At 39.5% G+C, this 18,713-nt stretch overlaps 1 protein-coding gene across 2 annotated transcripts in view; it reads right to left on the bottom strand.

The window, feature by feature from the left end:
• Positions 1 to 1,537: 1,537 nt before the first annotated feature.
• Positions 1,538 to 18,713, bottom strand: part of LOC121890896 (ankyrin repeat and BTB/POZ domain-containing protein BTBD11-A) — a 196,101-nt gene continuing 178,925 nt past the window's right edge. For both annotated transcript variants that reach the window (XM_042403522.1, XM_042403523.1), the window contains exons 7-17: positions 18,080 to 18,181; positions 17,142 to 17,235; positions 14,423 to 14,558; positions 9,121 to 9,353; positions 7,392 to 7,570; positions 7,010 to 7,115; positions 5,744 to 5,846; positions 5,537 to 5,618; positions 5,028 to 5,096; positions 4,810 to 4,923; positions 1,538 to 3,578 (exon numbers count right to left, since the gene is read on the bottom strand). In XM_042403522.1, the coding sequence (XP_042259456.1) occupies positions 3,348 to 3,578; positions 4,810 to 4,923; positions 5,028 to 5,096; positions 5,537 to 5,618; positions 5,744 to 5,846; positions 7,010 to 7,115; positions 7,392 to 7,570; positions 9,121 to 9,353; positions 14,423 to 14,558; positions 17,142 to 17,235; positions 18,080 to 18,181 (1,449 nt within the window). In that variant the 3' untranslated portion in view covers positions 1,538 to 3,347. The remainder of the gene's footprint in view (positions 3,579 to 4,809; positions 4,924 to 5,027; positions 5,097 to 5,536; positions 5,619 to 5,743; positions 5,847 to 7,009; positions 7,116 to 7,391; positions 7,571 to 9,120; positions 9,354 to 14,422; positions 14,559 to 17,141; positions 17,236 to 18,079; positions 18,182 to 18,713) is intronic.

Raw genomic sequence — 18,713 nt, 5'->3', positions numbered from 1 at the left:
GTCCACTTTGTTATGTTTCTCAATTCACATTTATCACTCCTATATCCTGTGGCATATTATTCATTGTACTACTTAAAGTAATACAGTCTTAAGGAAATATTGCTTAATTTCAAACTTTAAAGCATCTTTTTATATAATCTTTTTCACTTTTGTAAAACAAAATAGCTGTGGAATGTAAAATAAAATATATAGTGCTATGTATGTAGGTAAGAAAATAAAGTCGTAGGTTAGTATCTATATTTCATTTTCTGTAGCTATTTACAGAACGTAAAGCTAACTCTTACATGCCTGTTTTTTTCCCCCACTTAAAATATTTTTGGCCCAAATAAACAAATGATTAAGTAATTTTGAGTGTGCTACAACATCTGTTATAAGATTTGCCTCTTGTCTGAAGGTAGAGAGAACCAGCACGATCCATGAGGACACTTTAGAGACGTTTGCATCGTAAGCCGCTGGAAACAGAGGGAAGCATCTCTTTTTGGTTTGTTGCTGGACTGGAGACATTGCACATTTTGTAAATATTAAAATTTTGTTGCTTTGTTACATTCATAAAATATACTGTTGGTTCAATGGTTTCCTCCTAAATTCGAATGTATTTTGTCTGAGTGAGTGGGGTCGGGGTCAAGTCAACTGGGTTTTATTCAAATTCTGTTCAACTGCATGACATTTGATCCTTTTTGAGTGAGTGTGCATCATTTAAACAGCAGGGCTGATACTCCAGAGCTGCTGCTGGATAAAATCTGTCTGGTTTAACATTTGGTCCTTTTAGAATTGATGTTAGTGAAGTGTTATCTAATGCACACCTGGAGGACAGAACATACCGTAAGGTGGTATTTCCACTTTCAGCAAGTTTATTAGAGACACAACATTTCTCTCATGGACCATTGTCACGCATCAAATTCCCAACATGAAACAATAAACCTATATACTAGAGTCATAATAGACCAATCAAATAGAGGAACCAAATCTCAAAAACGCCTGAGCCAAATCTCAAACTGAGACAATTACCACATCAGTAGTTGATATAAACATCTGTAGAATGAGTCAAAAAATATGTAAAAATCTGTAAAATAAAAATGAAACCTGATCTGCAACCCATAAACCCTCTTTTTCGACATTTTGTGTTGATAAATAATTGCTTATTTTGCATTTCTGATCTAATATTTTATCTAAAAAAATATTGCTATTTCCTTTTTTTTTTTCAATTTTCATTGGTATTCTTTGGATTTGGACTTATATTGTTTGTCTCATTCTAAGGATATTTTCATCATTATTGATGTGATGATTGTCTCGGGTGAGATTTGGCTCCTATTCTGGTATAAATATGTGTTGTTTCACATTTTGAATTTGATGCCTGACAATTTTTTCTTTAAACAATATCCTCACTGGCCTCTCCTGGATAATATTTCATTCATATATGTTTATGTTATGGCCACCAGTTAAATTGTTTCAACTTCATCAGTTTGCCATGGCAGACAGCTCTTAACACTACAATACCCAAGAGCCTCTGCTGCTGTTGCTATGGAGAAGGAGCCAGTCAGAGGCATGATAGTTTATTCAAAACGCTTCGTAATGAATTTGTGAACAAAATGTGGCACCACAGATGCTAAATTCATCCACAATTCACCCAGAATTCAAATTAATTGAAGCTGCACATTCTAAAATTAGTAAAGTTTACCTTCAATCCAACATTAGCAGTTTACTCTAAGATCATTTTAAGCTTGATGATTGGGTGTTTCTTGCCCAAATGCACCTTGGGAATTATAGGTAACTTCTCCCCTAAAGTGTTATTGTACATAGTCTTGTTGTATCTTTTGTACTGATGATTCATCCGGGAGAGTTTCTAAACTCCGTGCTGACAGTGTGCGGGAATTTGGCCTTTTCTTTCACAGAAGTTATGTTATTGAGAGATGTTATTGAAGTCTAAAACAAAAAGGGTCTTGTGGTTGACCTTGATAATTTGGAATGTGTCAGAAATGGGGAAAACTCCTTTCAACTGGTTTCTGAACAATCAACAACCTACTCAGCCCTACCAATCTACACAGAAAGCACACCTAAAGCGGAAAACGGAGTCATACAAACAGATCAAACATGCAACTTTGCATAAGACATACAGCTAGAACAAACTGTTCAGGGAGCACATTCAATGAGACTGGTGTCATCAGCCAAGCGAGTGTAGGAGAATACTGTATATCAGTTTACAAAAAAGAATAAACAGCACGATGACTTTTCAGGACGTATTTACACTTTGCTTTAAATATCTTTAAAGAGAAAGTCCCTGCCATCGAAATCCATCTCCAAGCCCGCTCAAGTCTGTTTTGCAGTGGATAGAAAGTTAATAAGCAGCGTTTTTCCCTTACTTCCCCCTTGCGAAAGTGGTCCGTGAAGTAAGCTCTGCATAAAAAGCAATATCAGGGCAGCTCAGTTGAGGAGGTGTCATGCAAAAAAAGTCGACAGTGTTCGTGGAGTTATCACAAGTTAATTTCCCAGTTGGACATCCATGTTTCAAGCATACGTCAGCATAGATTTCACTGAGTGGGCCGTTTTAGTAAGTTGAATCGGCGCTGCAGTGTCGGCCACGGTGGAAGTTCGTGTGATCAGTTTGGCCTCTGCACACAGTAGATAACACAGTGAAACGTATCCGACACAGAACTGACAGAAAGAAATGCAAATAAGTTCAGTTCCACCTAAATGTCCGTCTGCTGGCATTGCTACTAATCACTTATTGTTATTTTTATTGATTGTATAGTAGGAGTATATTTTGGCATGTGTCAAACTTATACTACAGGTGACTTCACTGCAGTGGCATCCACTTCCATTAAGTGATTTGTAAACTGAAGTCTCATATCTGAGATGATGAAAAAGCTGCTTTTATTGAATTATTGAGTTAAAATTCTAATCTACCTTTTTAAGCCCAAAAAAAAAAAGGTGTACAGTGTGTATTTCATGCATGTATCCTATATGAAATACAGTAGAAAGTTTCATAATCACGGCTAGGTCTAAGTGATACTGTTGGGTCGAGTCTGTTTTGCTTACAGTTTCAGATACTGGTGGGGTGTGAAGTGATCAGTGGGAGCCGTTGGGACAACAGAGTTCAAACCTCTGACAAGGCGAGAAAGTTCTCTCTCTGGTTTTGTCACGTATGCCAACATTAACGTCCCCTCAGGGAGCTGCAACAGGCGGAATTAAAGGGAATCCCTGACATAACGACATCCGACAGCTCCTCTTCAGCAGCAGGGGGGGCCAGGACAGGTGGACGGGGCTGTATAGTTAAAGACACTGGATGTTAAAAGTGGTGTTACATGGATGCTGTGGCTGGATCGGAGGGGCTCCGGAGCGGGACGACGTCACACCACGGAGCCCTTGGAGGTGGAGAGGTGGATGGAGTGGATGCGCGTGGCCAGAGTTTTCTCCAGGTCGTAGAGGATGTCGGAGCAGACGCCGGGGCTTGACGCGGGGCTCTCGGCGGGAGGAGGATCGTACAGCAGCTGCTTGAAGCCGTCGAGCTCAATCAGCAGCACCATGTTCTTCAGGAAATAGCCCTCGATGAAAGCCGTAAGCTCCGTGGCACCAAGGAACTGCATAATGAAAAAAAAACAAGATGAGTGGAAGAGTTTTACAGTTTTAAAGGCAGAGAAGAACTTAAGTATTACTAGATTAAAGTCATTTTGTGTAGGACTTTAATGTAATTGTAGCTTCTTTCATAATATTCTGATATAATACGTTTTTGTTAGTGGAAAAGTTAAACAAGCCTGGTGACAGTAGGTGCAATGTTGATTGCTTTTACAAAGAGTTATTAGTGTGGATGAGTCTTTTTTGATACTACTACTGTCAGAAATGTTTCAAAACATCTGATATTGGTTATGCAAATATTACAATTCGACCATTTTCATGACAAAAAGTCCAACATGACTAAAACCACACTTGTGGCTCTGTGAGGCTACGCTTAAGCATTGCAACACTTGGAGCTAAATGCTAACGTCAACATGCTAACATTCTCAAAATGTCAATGCTAACATGCGGATATTTAGCAGGTATGACGTTCATCATATTAACCATCTTCATTAGCATGATAACATTTGATAATTATCATTAAACACAAAATACAGCTGAGGCTGCTGGGAATGTCATTAGTTTGTCAAGTATTTACTCATAAATCAAAGTATTGGACAATTTGAGGAGAGGAGGAGAATTGAGGAGAGTTATTACAATTAGTTGTGAGAGAGATGTGGATTTTTGTACTAAATTTCATTGCAATCCAGCTGTTGAGATAGTTCACACAAACCACAAATGTTGACCTGCTGGTGGCGCTAGATGATCACCAAAGTCATAAGGCTTTATTTGCTGGGGACCATGCCAAAATACAAAATTTAAGGTAGTTTACAGTGGGTTTTTTGCTAAAAACAGTTGCCTTCTGCATCTAAAAACAACTGATAAGAGCAGTGAGAGTGAACCAAAACAGTAAAGTTGAGGTCCGAAAACCAAAACAGGGCTGAAAGATGCTAAAATGCTCAAAAGAGCTAACGGTCACTGCAGAATCAGGTGATAATAGACATTGTTTATAGTAGGAATTAGAGGAGCTTTAAATAAAGTAGATATAAAATAGACAGTACAATTATTTTATTGTCAATTTAAAACATATTTTATTCATCTAAACTTGTCCATTAATGTAATGTTTGCAGCTTATGTTAGAATTTATACCATAACATTTTTGTTACACGTCTGGCATGTTTACATTGACATTTGATGACAACTTGACAAATAATTTGATCATCAGTTCTCCACCAGCTGCTGGAGATGGTTTCTCACCTTGGCGTGTTTGTAGAGGTCCACACAGGTTTCGGTGGTGATGTTCTTGGAGCAGATGATCTCACAGTGTCTCTGAAGGGCCTCTAGTTGGAAGAATTTGGCTGCAGACAGGAGCTGCAGGGAACAGTACAGCCACACAGAATGAGGCACAGGACTCGGGATTAGATATGCTAATACTTTCGCTGTCGCTCAGCAGGCTTTGGTTAAGTCTCTCTTACCTCCATAACTTCAGTGTTGCGTATATGCAAGGATTCGGTGCCTCCACAGTACAGATACTGCATAACCAACTGAAAGACAAAACAGGACGGTTGTCAGTCTGTAGTCTGTATAATAATGTAGATTTAAATTATGTTTAGAACATGTATATTAACAACAGTTTTGATAGTTGATTTATCCTACAGGTCATACAGGTACTTGGACTTGCTGCTTTCTCTGTTCTATGTGATTGCAAACTGAATGTATTTGGGGTTTGAACTACTGGTCAGTCAAAGGAAGCAACATGAAGGCATCATCTTAAGCTCTAAGAACTTAGTATTTTTCACTCTTTTCTGATGTTTTATAGACTCAAGGATTAATCGATTCATCAATAACAAAAACAACTGCTGGTTGCAGCCCTAACCTAGTCTGCATTTTAAACACAACCACAACATAATGATGATGGGATCTGGTTTTGTCTCATCAATGAGCCTCCTCAAAAATTAAAAATTTGAGACAGTGAACGTCTTACGTGGAATATATTGTACTTGACATGGCTGATCTCAATACAGGTGTTCTCTGCTGCTGGTCGGTTTTGGAGCAGCGACTTGAACCTGAACGAAGAAGAAGAAATTATACATACTGTATATTCTAGTATATAGTATCGCCCACTCTTCTTTTATTCAAAGACAATAAAAAATGCAAAATAAATAGCAATGAATTCAGAATGTGACTTTACCTGGCTGATGCTGTAAACAGCAAAACCTTATGTGCATAAAATGGTTTCCCCTCCACCAGGAAAGTGACATCAGACATCTCCTTGTTGTTGAGGAAGTGAGGGTCTAAAAAAAAACCCCAAAAATGTGACAATTAGATCCAGTAAAAACAGCTAAATGATGCCTCATTATTCAAGGCTCTGAAACTACAGGTGCAGAACAGCAAACAGCAGACGATTAAACTAATGTGGTAATTAATTACTGTACTCTACAGGTGATTCATCACTCAGCTATCAGCGCTGCATAAATCAAAATACATCAATTCCCAGTTCATTAGTATTCCAAAAAGCAGCCAATTGAATTTGATATCAGGGCCTCGTTGTTTCTTAAAGTGTATCCCGATAAATTAATGAGTTGTCAAAGGTTTTTAAAGCATTAATTCACTTCACTTTAAAGTAACTAACCATTTGTCATTTTATTCTCGCCCTGTTATTGAGTGAACATTAGGTGGTGCTACAGCACAGTCGCTGAATATTTCAATGCCTCCTCATGTTCTAATAACAGACCTTCCTAACTTCTAAAGAGCTTTAACTCCAGATTATAATCTCACTATTACTTACATGTAACTACAAATATCTGCATGCAAAACATATGATCAGAAATGTGTGTTATTAGCTGAGGGGACAGAATATCGGAGTTGATTTAAGAAAAAAACAGTTGGAAACAAAACACTTGTTAGTAGCTTGAACTACATTTCACTCCTCCTCCATGTTTTGTCGACTAAACACTAAAAAGTTCTCTAATAGTTCCCAAATATCAAGAAGACCTTGTTGTACTAGTTAATAAACCGAAGTATTATCTCTGTAATCTCTTTATGTTACGAGTTTGAAGCAATAATCTGTGACATTTCATGTGTACATTTGCATATTTGCCATTCTGAAGCACCGAATGATGTTTTTTGTTAAACGAGGCAATTCATCCTGCATCCTCAGTTCATAAAAGCTTTAACATCTGAAGTTACAAGGCTGAAAATAAATAACATGTCTGTCACAGATGAAGACAAACCCGAGGAAAAAAAGGTAATAGGTGTTATAGTATTTGTTTGATTGACAAGTGTTCTTTGGCCTCAACAAAGTTGGAGACAAAAATTCCTCCCCAAAAAACAGAACTCTGGGCTTGCCACTTTATCTCTAACCCCGCTGTCACTCCCCTCATCACTCAGCTTCATTTAATACAGAAAGTGGAAGAAAATGGCAAAAACAGCTACTATATTTAACTTGCCCTCTTACCTAAGCGCGAGGTCTGTTTCTTCTTGATCTCTGTCAGCTTAGGAATGGGGAAGGGCCCGTAGCACTGGGTGAAAATGACTGACAGCTGCTGGCTTATCACCTCATTCTGCAAACAGACAGCAACACAAATGAGGACAGAAACTTTGCACAGATTACAGTGTTGTGGTCTCAGTTTTCCACAAGCTATTCGGGACAACATTTTATGCAAATGTATGATAATATGGTTTGGAGTGCAACTAAATATATGCAAATATGAGTGTTAATGTCACCCTCGAATATGAGCACAGGACAGTTTGTATTCCCATAGAACCAGGCTTACTTTTTCTGATGTTTCTATAACAAGCATTTTGTTTACATGCACATGAAAGAAAACCCTGCTGACCTTGCTGGCTCGCAGGATCTGGAACATGAGCGGCAGGCCGTGCGTGATGAGCTCCTCTGTGTACTCCTCCTCCTGGATGCAGCTGAAGTCTTTGAGGAGGCCCTGGATCAGCGGCCGGCGGTGCTGGATGAAGCAGGTACGCAGGGACTCGAGCCAGGTGTGCAGCGTCCAGGGAACGCCTGGGAACACCACCACACCGACAGTGAATACAAAACTTGCGCAGAGCAAAGCCAGTCTGATGTCTGAGCAGTTTCAAGGGCGACAGAACCGACCATGTTTCCATCACTTTGGTTATGGTGTTAGTGCGAGTTGAAGGGCGATTGCATGGTGAGCGTTGGATTAGTGGAAAGTCTGAAGCTCCGGCGGGAATATAAAGACAGCACTTGAATATAATTAAACAATGTCCTGTTAAAAAATGGCTGTAATGTTCTGTAAGAATCTGATGGCGACTGGAAGATGAAATTAATATGACCCATGACATGACAGTGGGAGCTCTGTGTATCAACAGCACTGCTGGAGTGATCAGTTGAGTAATCGAGTATGAAATTAATCAAATTTTATACTAGATTAATCATTGAAGTCATTAATCATGTAAAATGCCAAATTTTTGCTGGTTCCAGGATCTCAAATGTGAAGTTTTGCTGCTTAAATTAAGTATCTTTGTGTTTTGGACTGTTGGTCAGGCAAAACAAGCAATTAGAAGATGTCACCTTAGGCTTTGGGAACCTATTGTGGGTATTTTTTAAAAATATTTTTTAGCTGAGTTTGACAGTTCTACAGAATTTGACAAAACAATCTCACCACAACTGTTCTGGAGCTTTCAATCGATTCACACAATCTTCCTTGTAGTCAGATTATAGTGTTGACTGCTGTTTCCAAGGTCAAGAATGAACTTTCGGTTTAAACTTTTAAGCCGACATGGAGAAGAAGGTGAAGCTTTCTTTCCAAGAGTTAGATGAGAAGGTCAATGCCAGTCTCATATTTGTTTAATTATGAAGCTACAGTCAGGAGATGGTTAGTTTAGCCTAGCATAAACAATGGAAACAGGGGCAAACTGCTAGCCTAGCTCTGTCTAAAGGCGATAAAATCTGCCAACCAGCACCTCTAAAGCTCACTAATTAACATGTTATATCTCATTAAAACCCCCATAAAACAATAAAGTTGTTTTTACGCGTCAGTTTTAGTACAAAACAAGTGACATATACTGTTCCTTTTAAGTGTTTGGAAAAATGGAAATTTGAACATCTACAAATGGGGAAAACCCCATTTGATGAGAAAGATCAGGTAATACTACCAAAAGGTCTTGAACAGCTGCAGAATGTACCTTGTTGTGACACTGTTTTGTCAGCTATAATCAAACAGTCAATTAGACTAATCAAATCCTGATAAACAGCCACATTAGGTGCCCAATGAACTGGACGATGTTGGGGTGAAAGCTGATGATTTGCCACATCTACAGAATGAGCAATGCTTGAGGACACTGTTTCATCATCATGTTCACACCTTTGACCCAAGCTATTATCGCCTTGGATATAAAAAGTCCTCCTTTGGTGACTGTTTCATGGTTGGATGAGTAGTGGTGATTGCTGAGAGTGTATACAGGACAGCACAGGACTGGACAGAACGAAACGGGACAGGACAGGCACAGCATGAGCACATCTCCAGGACAGCTGGAGGCACCAGAGAGCGAGGCATGTGTGCCAGTGAAGCATGTATTAGTAAATCTGACCTAAGCTGCGGATGTCTATGGTGATGTCCACATGGCCGTGCTCTGCGCTATGGTACATGGCCTCTCTCAGGGCCCTCAGCTTGGCCTTTCCTGTTCGCAGGGTCCCTCCACCATTGGCATGCGGAGCCAAAGTCTTCTCCCTGGGATCTGTACCCTCGGCCAGGATCTCCTCCAGGGACAGCACATCCCCCTTTTCCTTTTCCGACTGGGACAGGAGCTTCCGAAACACATTCCTAGAGGGGACGAAGTATCAGATAAAGACACAGACAGAGATTAAAGGAATTCACAGTGATAAAATGCTGTGACAGGTCAGGCAAAGAGGTAAAAAAGGGAAGAAAGCCTTGAGGAGAAGATGAGGGAACAGCAAAACACGTAGCTTGGCCTGAGGTCAAATTGTCGGAAGAGAAGTTGTGAAGTGGATGATTGTAGACCGGAAAAATAGCTCTAAATTAGGCTTAAACATACTATGTTGAATCCACATTAAGCTCAATCAGCCCTCCAGCTTTGATGACACTCATATTATTCTCATCTAACTATAAAGGAAAGTCTCTGTCTGTCTGTCTGAATGTCCTTTGCTTTTCTCGATAACCGTTCATCCGATCGACTTCACAGTTGGCGGGTGTATTGCTGAGGACCCAAGAAAGTGCAGTGTTGAGTGTGAAGTTGTTTGGATGAGAAATGTTAAAGATATCATTAAAAGAAAGCATTTAGCTGACCTCTCCAATATGGCGGCCATAAATACCAGCGCTGCATTTGTTTACTAGCGGAACTTGACCTCTCCAATATGGTGGCTGCGTAGACGAATAGCTGCAACATACAGCAGCCAATCAGGTGCTGTTTCTGTATCCATACAGAAACAGCAACATCATAACGTTTTACATATTTTAACATTCTTAGTTTCATCACCGTTAAAAAGGTTTAGCTTTGGCTTTCTGATGTCTATGCTCTCTCTTTCTCTCCGCATTGTCTACCTCTCTACCTCAGCCGGCAGCCAGTATTCGATTTTCTCGAGAACCGTTCAACCAATGGACTTCACAATTGGTCTGTGTATTGCTGAGGACCCAAGGAAGTGCAGTCTTCAGTGCAAGCTCATTATAAAAAATAAGATATTGAGAAATATTAAATTCTGACAGAGCGTTTCTAGTTTAAGTGGCACAGCTTTTCTATTCTTTTTGTCCTCTGAGCAGGAACTATGTATCTACGGTCTGAAGGCAGGAAGTCAAACTCTCTCTGCAGGGGCTGATCAGGACAGTCCAATATGGCCTTGGCCTTCCTTAGGACCTGTATATAGTAGAGGTCAGAGAGCTGCAGCTGACTCAACCCAATAACATTACTGGCCACTTTGACAAGCTGGCCAAGCCCATTCTTATTGGCCAGATTCAGGTTCCCAAACCAGGCCACAATACAGAAGGACAGAACAGACTCAATGAAACTTCTATATAGAACAGAGTCATCATTGTAGTGCACATGTTACACGGTTTTGGGTTTATCAGGTGTCATCATGGTGCTGCGACATGAATCAGACCACATGGGCTTAGTCACCTGCTGTCCAGTAATCGTTACGCAACCCCTGTTTTTAATTTTTCTCAAGAAGTACAGACATTGTTGGACCTTTTTAGAAATTGCATCTACATTGGGTTGGAATCTAACTTGTTGTCAAACATGATACCCAAATACTTGTGATTTTCTACTAGGTTAATTTCATTTCCCTCAATATCTGTTAGTTTTGGGTTTGGTGCCGACTTCCTAAAATCAATGACCATGTCCTTGGTTTTAGACACATTTAACTCAAGAAAACACCATGACAGAAAGTCGTCAATTACTGGGCCATGACCTAGTTCCTCTCCTTGATGATTGATGATTCTGTTATACAGAATCATCAGCAAACTTTATAATGCGTCTGTTGTGGTATTTACTTTGACAGTTGTTTGTGAAAAGAATATAAAGGAGGGGAGACAGGACACGTCCTTGAGGTGAACCAGTGGATGTTGTTTGAAAGGACACTGTTTACTCTCACACATTGTGACTGATCTGTCAAAAAGTCTACAATCCATCCAATGACATTAATATCAAGATTAAAATCGAGAAGAAGTTTCTCTGCAAGCAAAAATGGCTGAATAGTATTAAAAGCAGAGGAAAAGTCTACAACAGGAGCCTGGCGTGAGTCAACAGACCCTTAAGATGATGATACAGGTAATTCAGCATGGTCAGGGTGGCGTTTACCCCTCTGCCAGCCCTGTAGGTAAACTGTACAGGGTCAAGTGAACTCTGAACCTGCTGTAGAACAGCCTGTTTTATAATCTTCTCAAAAACCTTCAAAACTAAAGATGCAAGGGCCACAAGCCTGAAGTCGTTTAAAGGCCCAATATGTAACTTTTCTGCATTAAAATGTCTAAAAACAACTAGACCTATGTTATATATTTCATTGAGTTGTGTACTTACATTATCCAAAATGTTTCCAAACAATGTTCAAACCCAGAGAAATCCGTAATTTTAATCAAGGTAACGGTCCGTTTCATTTGCTCTCATGTCAATGGCATCATATCCCCTTCACGCATGCATCAGCGTTGTGGTTGTCCACCAGAAGCTGTCATAAAGTGATTTTTTATCCAGTTTTAAGCCACATTTTTACAATACACTTTTTAGATCTTGGTCATTCTTAACTGTGTTTTAACCGGATGAAGTATTTTAGTCATCTGATGTCTGAATCTTAAGTTATCAGAGAAACAAGCTGAGCAAACATTAGCAGCAGCTCGCAGCCCCTCCGGATGTCCTGTGTCCACCGAACAGCGTCAGAGAAACACTGATTTTTAACGTGAAACTGTTTTATTCAGCATTTTTACCAGTTTTAATCATCTGGTCCATTTGTTTTGGAGAGGAGGAGACCTCTATGGATAATTCGGCTCATGGTAAAAACCTCCTGAGCGATGAACACTGAAGGAATCCTAACTGGGAGAAGCTGATTGCAATGACAACAATGGTGGTTGTTTAACAATGAAGACAACAACTCCCATGATCCCATGCTAATTCACAACATCATCAAACTCTGTCTTTTGTTATTGTTCTGATTGAGAGACCCCTAGCAGCAGAAGATTACATATTGTGTATTTAAGATCTTTAGATTTTTGCATTTAGCAGTGGTGACAATGGTAGAATGTTTCCATGTCACTGGTATCTTTTGTTGCTCATGAAATGAAAAATACTACTGAGCTGTTCTGCACAAGTCCTAAGTACTCTGTAGGAAAGTAAAAAATGTGGGAAAATAACATTTATTTTAGCTCACATGTACATTATTAACATACACACTGAATAACATCACAACACACTGCCTCTGCAGCAGAATGATGCAGCAGCAACAGATGCCCTCCTTTGAGAAGAACGGATTTCAACATGTAACGTATACAGTGTGATCACAGCCTGATGATGCATCACTGCACCATCTGCTTTAGTACAGGACGGTAACATAACATCATATCCTGTCGGTGTGATTGTTTGATCACAGTCGTCACTTTGAAGCCGTTAATAAAATTTAATTTGAACACCACTAACAGTTGGTTGACTGTTTTGCTATAAAGAAATACATGAGAATATGGTGTCACATTTACATGTTGTATCTCATTTATTTAACTCATGTAGGAATAAAAAAAGAAAGAGTCAGTGAGTAGTTAGGTTAAACATTTCAGCTTCTTACTGACCAACATCAGCTTAGAGTCATACGTCTTGTCCTCACAGTGATGTTTCTAGCTTTGCTCACTTTCCTACCTCAGAACAAAACCCAGATTATTGTAGGATGTTTTGCTTGCAAGCTAACAAGATACAACATATAAAAAAGCAAATCTGAAGTAGATCATATAAATAATATAAATAAAATTTTACAATAAAAAATAAGTGTTTGTTACTGTAGAGCTGTTAGAGTTAAAAAAAAAAATGTGGGAGATATTGTGCAATGTGAAAATGTTCGCATTATAAACAGTACATGTAATGTGCAAATGTCATAATACAAATCATTTTGTTAATGTAACGCCCCATTGTTCAAGATGAAAAGACAAAAAAATACCCAATAACTTTATTCATGACAACCACATTACTAGTGACCACATGGCGTTTTAACAAGTGGTCCTTTGACATGTCTGTGTAGAAAAACCATTAATCAGGAACGAGATAGCTGTGTAGTTTTTTGTCTTTTTGTCCTTATCTCTGCAAATCTCCAAGAAGGGAAGGAGGCAACCCATGGATGTATTATAAGAGCTGGATAGGGAGTCTTGCAGCCAATTTTTCCCAGTGGTCACTCGCAGCATTGCAGCGAAAAATACCCCTACGGCCCAGAAAGCATTTTCCCCTTAGACCACCATTGTAAAGGAGATGTCTGTAAATCTGTTGTAAATCTGCAAACAGGGTCAAATATGACTCTTTCTATTATGAATTTTTGATCTGTGGAGGTTTTATATTTGTAAAAGTTTCCTTAAGCTGAGAAAAGCGATTTAAAAATCTGTGACGTGATCACAATGTAAAGTCTATGAGCCGAGCGGAAATTCAAGTACGGGGCCAGCAAGGGAAACACTACTGTACACATTCAGTGGGCTGCACTACCCGGAAGCTTGAAACTTTTTCTGGCGTATGCGTCAACCGAGCAATTGTTATTGGACTGAATGGGCGCCATTTTTGGTCCGGTATCCAGCTCGTGGTCCATTTACTGCATCATCATATAGCCTAGCCGCGGTGTCATCTCTATTGTCACATGAGCGCTAGCGCTGACAGTAAAAGTCCATTTCTGATTTTACTGTTGTTTGCACTAATGACTGTTCTCGCATTGCAGCCCCTTACTTAGTTGTTTTTTTAAATTTTGTTCCCACTGGGGATAAAAATAGTTCAGCAGAGGCGCCCCCACCTCCCAACCAAGCAAATCGCACCCTGCCAATCCTGATGCACATGCTACAGCGTGATCATCATGCTATAATTGATTGTCTTAATAATGCTGTATTGTGTTGTTGGCTTGCTCCTCCACTCTACTTCCTGACAGCTCTCACTGCATTGAATGTTAATGGGCTTTATCTTACTCAACTGCAGGGAAATGATGTCAAACTGAAGCCATAAATGCTGCTGAATAGACTGCGAAGCTTATCATCGCCTGCTGTCTGACAGGGAAGCCAAGATATCTGCCTTCTCATTTTCTGCAGGATTTTGCGAGAGGCAGATGGACCAGGTCAGAATGTGTAAATAGATCAATACTGTGGTAACGGATATATCTCAGCTAGCTGTGTGAGTGTGTGTGTGTGTGTGTGTTTGTGTATGACAGTATTACCTGTGGCCGTGTGATGCTGCCAGGCTGTATGAGTTCATGTCTCCCAGTGGGGCAGAGGAGATGCCGTTTCGACACATGGTCCCGATCATGGGGTCTGCCCCTCTCTCCAAAAGCAAACTCACCAACTCAAAGTTACCTAACAAGGTCGACAGTCAAAGCAGACAAATAAACACTCAAATACAGCAGTGGTAGAAAGTAGACACAAAGTGCATTTACTCAAATACTTAAGTCGAATTTTGGAGTACTTTTAATGGCAGTTTTACTGGACCATTACCTTTTTATTCTACCTTATATTATACATTATATATTCAACTCTCTATAGTTTTTACTCCACTACATTAATCTGACAGCTATCAATCAATCAAACTGTATTTGTATAGCACTTTTCTTACAGGTTAGTGCATTTCAAAGTGTTTCACAGATAACTGACAAGCTAATAATAATATAGTGTAGTAATAGTAACACAGACGCTAATGCACACAAGAAGTACAAACTCTGATTCTGAAAATGTGATAACAAAACCAATAGTTACTTTGCAGGTTAGAATTTTACATACAAAATGTATGATCAACAAAATATGCATTTTTAATGATTAAACTGCCCCACAGGCTATAAAGTAGTTAAAATTAGATCCACATTGACCAGCTACAACATTAAAATGCTTAAATGCTAATACATTAATAATAATAATAATCCAATAATTTAATATATATTACAATACAGCTTTGAAATTAATTCTGCATTATGATTCCTTTTACTTTTAATGTTTTTATGATAATACTTCTTCACTTTTATTTATAGTTTTTTACTTTTAAAAAACTATTTAATAAATTAAACAGAAACAGAAGCACAGCAAGACATAACAGCATTAATATCAAAACAGTACCAGAATTAATTAATTCAAAAAATAATGTAAGAATACTGGAACTGCATTAGTCAGCTATAATATGAATAATCTAAAAGAAAATTAGAGCAACTAATCAATCAGTAGATCAACAGAAAACCAATCTGCAATTCTTCGGCCCCACAGATGTGAATACTTACTAGTCTTTTTTGATTTCTATCATAAAAAATGTATATATCTGAAATACATTCATGTGAATACATTTGGATTGTGTCACAACATCTGTACTTGTTGTGAGGGGCTGAAAGTGTCTCTGTAAATGGCTCTTTAAGTGGCTGTTCAAGTATACAACAACAAAACGTAAATTGTCAAAATACCTTTTCACATTCCTAAATTCTGCACAGTAGTTTTAAATCAAATCAAGTGACCATAGCAGCAGTGAGATCTGCTCTACTGAAAGCAAAACAAGACATTATCTAATCCCTGATGTGCTGTTCCAAGCAGAAACAAAACGTTCAATACTCATATAAATGAGATCTTATCCAACACAATCAAATTGTTGCCCCTTTCCTAACCTGAATTTCTGGATGCCGGCATTGCTTATTTGAGCTTTTATGTTCCATTAAAGTTAACATGACAGCAAAGTAAAACAGGCAGGAGTTGGAGAACGAGCCTGAACCTGCTGCTGTGCTTAGAACGTCTCTCACTCATTGCTATTCATTAACAAAATTAGTTCTGGCATTGTGGTCTTTATTTCCCCTACATTATTTATTATTTAATGAGTAGGATGTTAATTGTATTCATTATCAGTGGCTGCATGTTTTAACTGCATGTTGCCATGGCAACATGGCTGCCTACAGTCGTGCACTGACACATGAAGATACACTGCTATATGTCAACATGTTACATTTCAATTAACTTGTAGAATTAAAGGTTAACAGTGTACAGACCTTTGATGGGGCAAATATGTAACACATTTAAAGAAATAGTTAGACGTTTGGGAAACGCTTATTTGCTTTTTTTTTGCGTCTTGTCTGTGCGTTCAGCAGCTAGTTAGCTTAGCTTAGCATAAAGGCTGGAAACGGCTAGCTTTGCTTTGTCCAAAGGTAACCAAATCCATCTGCCAGCACCTCTAAAGCTAGTAAAGTAACACCTCATTTATTTATTTATCTCATTTGTTTTATCTTGTACAAAAACTAAAGTTTACGGGGAGTCATGCATGGGACTATTTCTTGGCCAAGTGCAGTGACTTCTTTAAGTTGCCTGGCAACCTCAGAGTAACAGCAAGACTCCTTTGGTTTTTATACAAACAAAACAAATTAGATATAACGTGTTAATTGGTCAGCTTTAGAGTGTTTTTTGTTACCTTTAGAAAGGGTCAGGCTAGCTTTTTCCCCCTTTTTCCAGTGTTTATGCTAAGCTAAGCTAACTGCCTACTGGCTTTAGCATGATATCTTATAGAGATATGACAGTGGTATCGATTTTCTCATCTAACTTGGCAAGAACACAAACTTGGTTCAGTTCTGACAAATGATCTCAGCCCATTTTGATTGAATAAAAACACCAGCTGCACGTTTTTTTTTTTCTTCCATATGTGTCTGCACAACTATATCGCAGCACGATCATGAGAAGCAGCATTTAGAATTCACTGCACTCTTGAATTCCAGATAGTAATTGAAAGTGATATATTAATTAGATGATTAAAGCAGAGGGAGAATGCCCTCTGGTGAGCTTAGATCCAAGCATGTCATGACTAATCCCTTATACGCCTTATGAGGAATAATACTTAGGTCAAGTGTGTGAAGTACTGAATGCACGTCTGGAATCCTAACACAAAAGAGGAATCCACATCTTTGCTTGCTCGTTTGTGATTACCTGCAGCGGCGGCCAGCTGAAGCGGGGTCTCTGTGTAGTTCTCCGCCCCATCCTGCAGGGCGCCCTCCACATTTGCGCTATTATCCAGCAACAACTGTGTCGGGGATGGAAGGAGGTGGAGAGGGGAGGAAGGGGGAAAACAAATCAGGAGGGAGAGTAGGAGGGAGAAAACAGGCGAGGGAGACGGTGTGTTACAATCAGGCTTGGAAACAGGAACAGCCTCAACTGCTGGAAGCCTAATCCACCTCATTTTGGAGATTGTCCTAGCTCTGGACACTACACACACTGCTAGCTACACTTCCTCATTAGGTGTGTGGGTTCTGTCTGGGGGGCTTATTGTTGTTGATGGCTCGCCTGAACTGAGAACAGGAAGAAAACGGTTTTCTTTTTTTCTATCACCCCAAAAAAAACTCACCGTTAAAATGTTATTGCGGTGGTGCATATTAATAATGAATCCGAACCCGACAGTGTTCATCAGATTTTCAACCAGTGTCAGCTCATACACTAAGTAACAAAATGTATTCATATATTAAAAATGAACAAACTGAACTGAACAAAACATTGAAATCTGGCATCCCTGCGGCTATGTATCAGCCTGGCTGAGCTCTTCTCTGGAAGTTTCTCACTGCTGCTGTAAGACCAGTCCTTAGACTCAGTTATGGTGAAAACCACGGGGCTGGGTGACTCATCTGCACATCTTAAGAGCATACATAATTAAAAACAAACTTAATCTAGAGAGTTTGCCTTGACTGGCTGCAGCTAAGCCAAGTCCTCTTCAAATAACTGAGATAATTACTGCATAGATAGGATCAAGAAGGAGAAATCATTGTTATTATGATGCACCTTCATAAGAATCATCATCATTATCATCCTCATTTTGGTGCAAAGGTGAGGGCAAGGGCCACAGGTTAATGGTTACAGGTCATAAACGTCACTACCTGCACGACAGGGACGTGTCCGTGTAACACGGCGAAAGTGAGTGGCGTCCCCTGGCGCGTTTCAGGATAAACTGAGGGGTGCTTGTTTACTGTGCTTGGCACCTGGGAAGTCATAGGTGAAGTTCAGGGAGAGAGATATACAGCCATTAACATTCACAGCTCAGGGCGGGAGATGGGAGGGAGGAGGGAGGAGCGAGAAGCAGTATGCAGGAGGAGTGTAAGCAAAGAAGGGCAAGATGGCAAAGGGAGATTTTCCTCTTGAGTTTCACAGAAAATCTTGAGCAGCTTGACTTCTACTTTTCATCTCAATCCTCGTTCTAAATGTGAGACCAGTTATATCTGCCTGGGCAAGGCACTCTGACCACACTTTGTACTATCTGCGCAGCTCCGACTTTAAATAGTGTTTCATTTCAAAGGGGAATGAAAAAAAACACAACATTGGCAGAGACTACAAACACTGTCAAGACTGGTGGTGCTGACTCATGAACAAAGCGGCAGCAGAATAAAATTAAACAGCCGTACAGCCTGATGTTCTGTGATTTGTAAATTGGTCTTATCACGGGGTAAATTAGAAAAATGATTTCTAAATGTCGCCTGGAGGAGGCCTCTTTCAAACAGACGCTTGGTATAATTT

This window comes from Thunnus maccoyii, chromosome 23, assembly GCF_910596095.1.
Source record: "Thunnus maccoyii chromosome 23, fThuMac1.1, whole genome shotgun sequence".
Classification (NCBI taxonomy): domain Eukaryota; kingdom Metazoa; phylum Chordata; class Actinopteri; order Scombriformes; family Scombridae; genus Thunnus; species Thunnus maccoyii.
The sequence above is the reverse complement of the archived record's forward strand: the minus strand, read 5'-3'. Positions and strand labels throughout refer to the sequence as shown.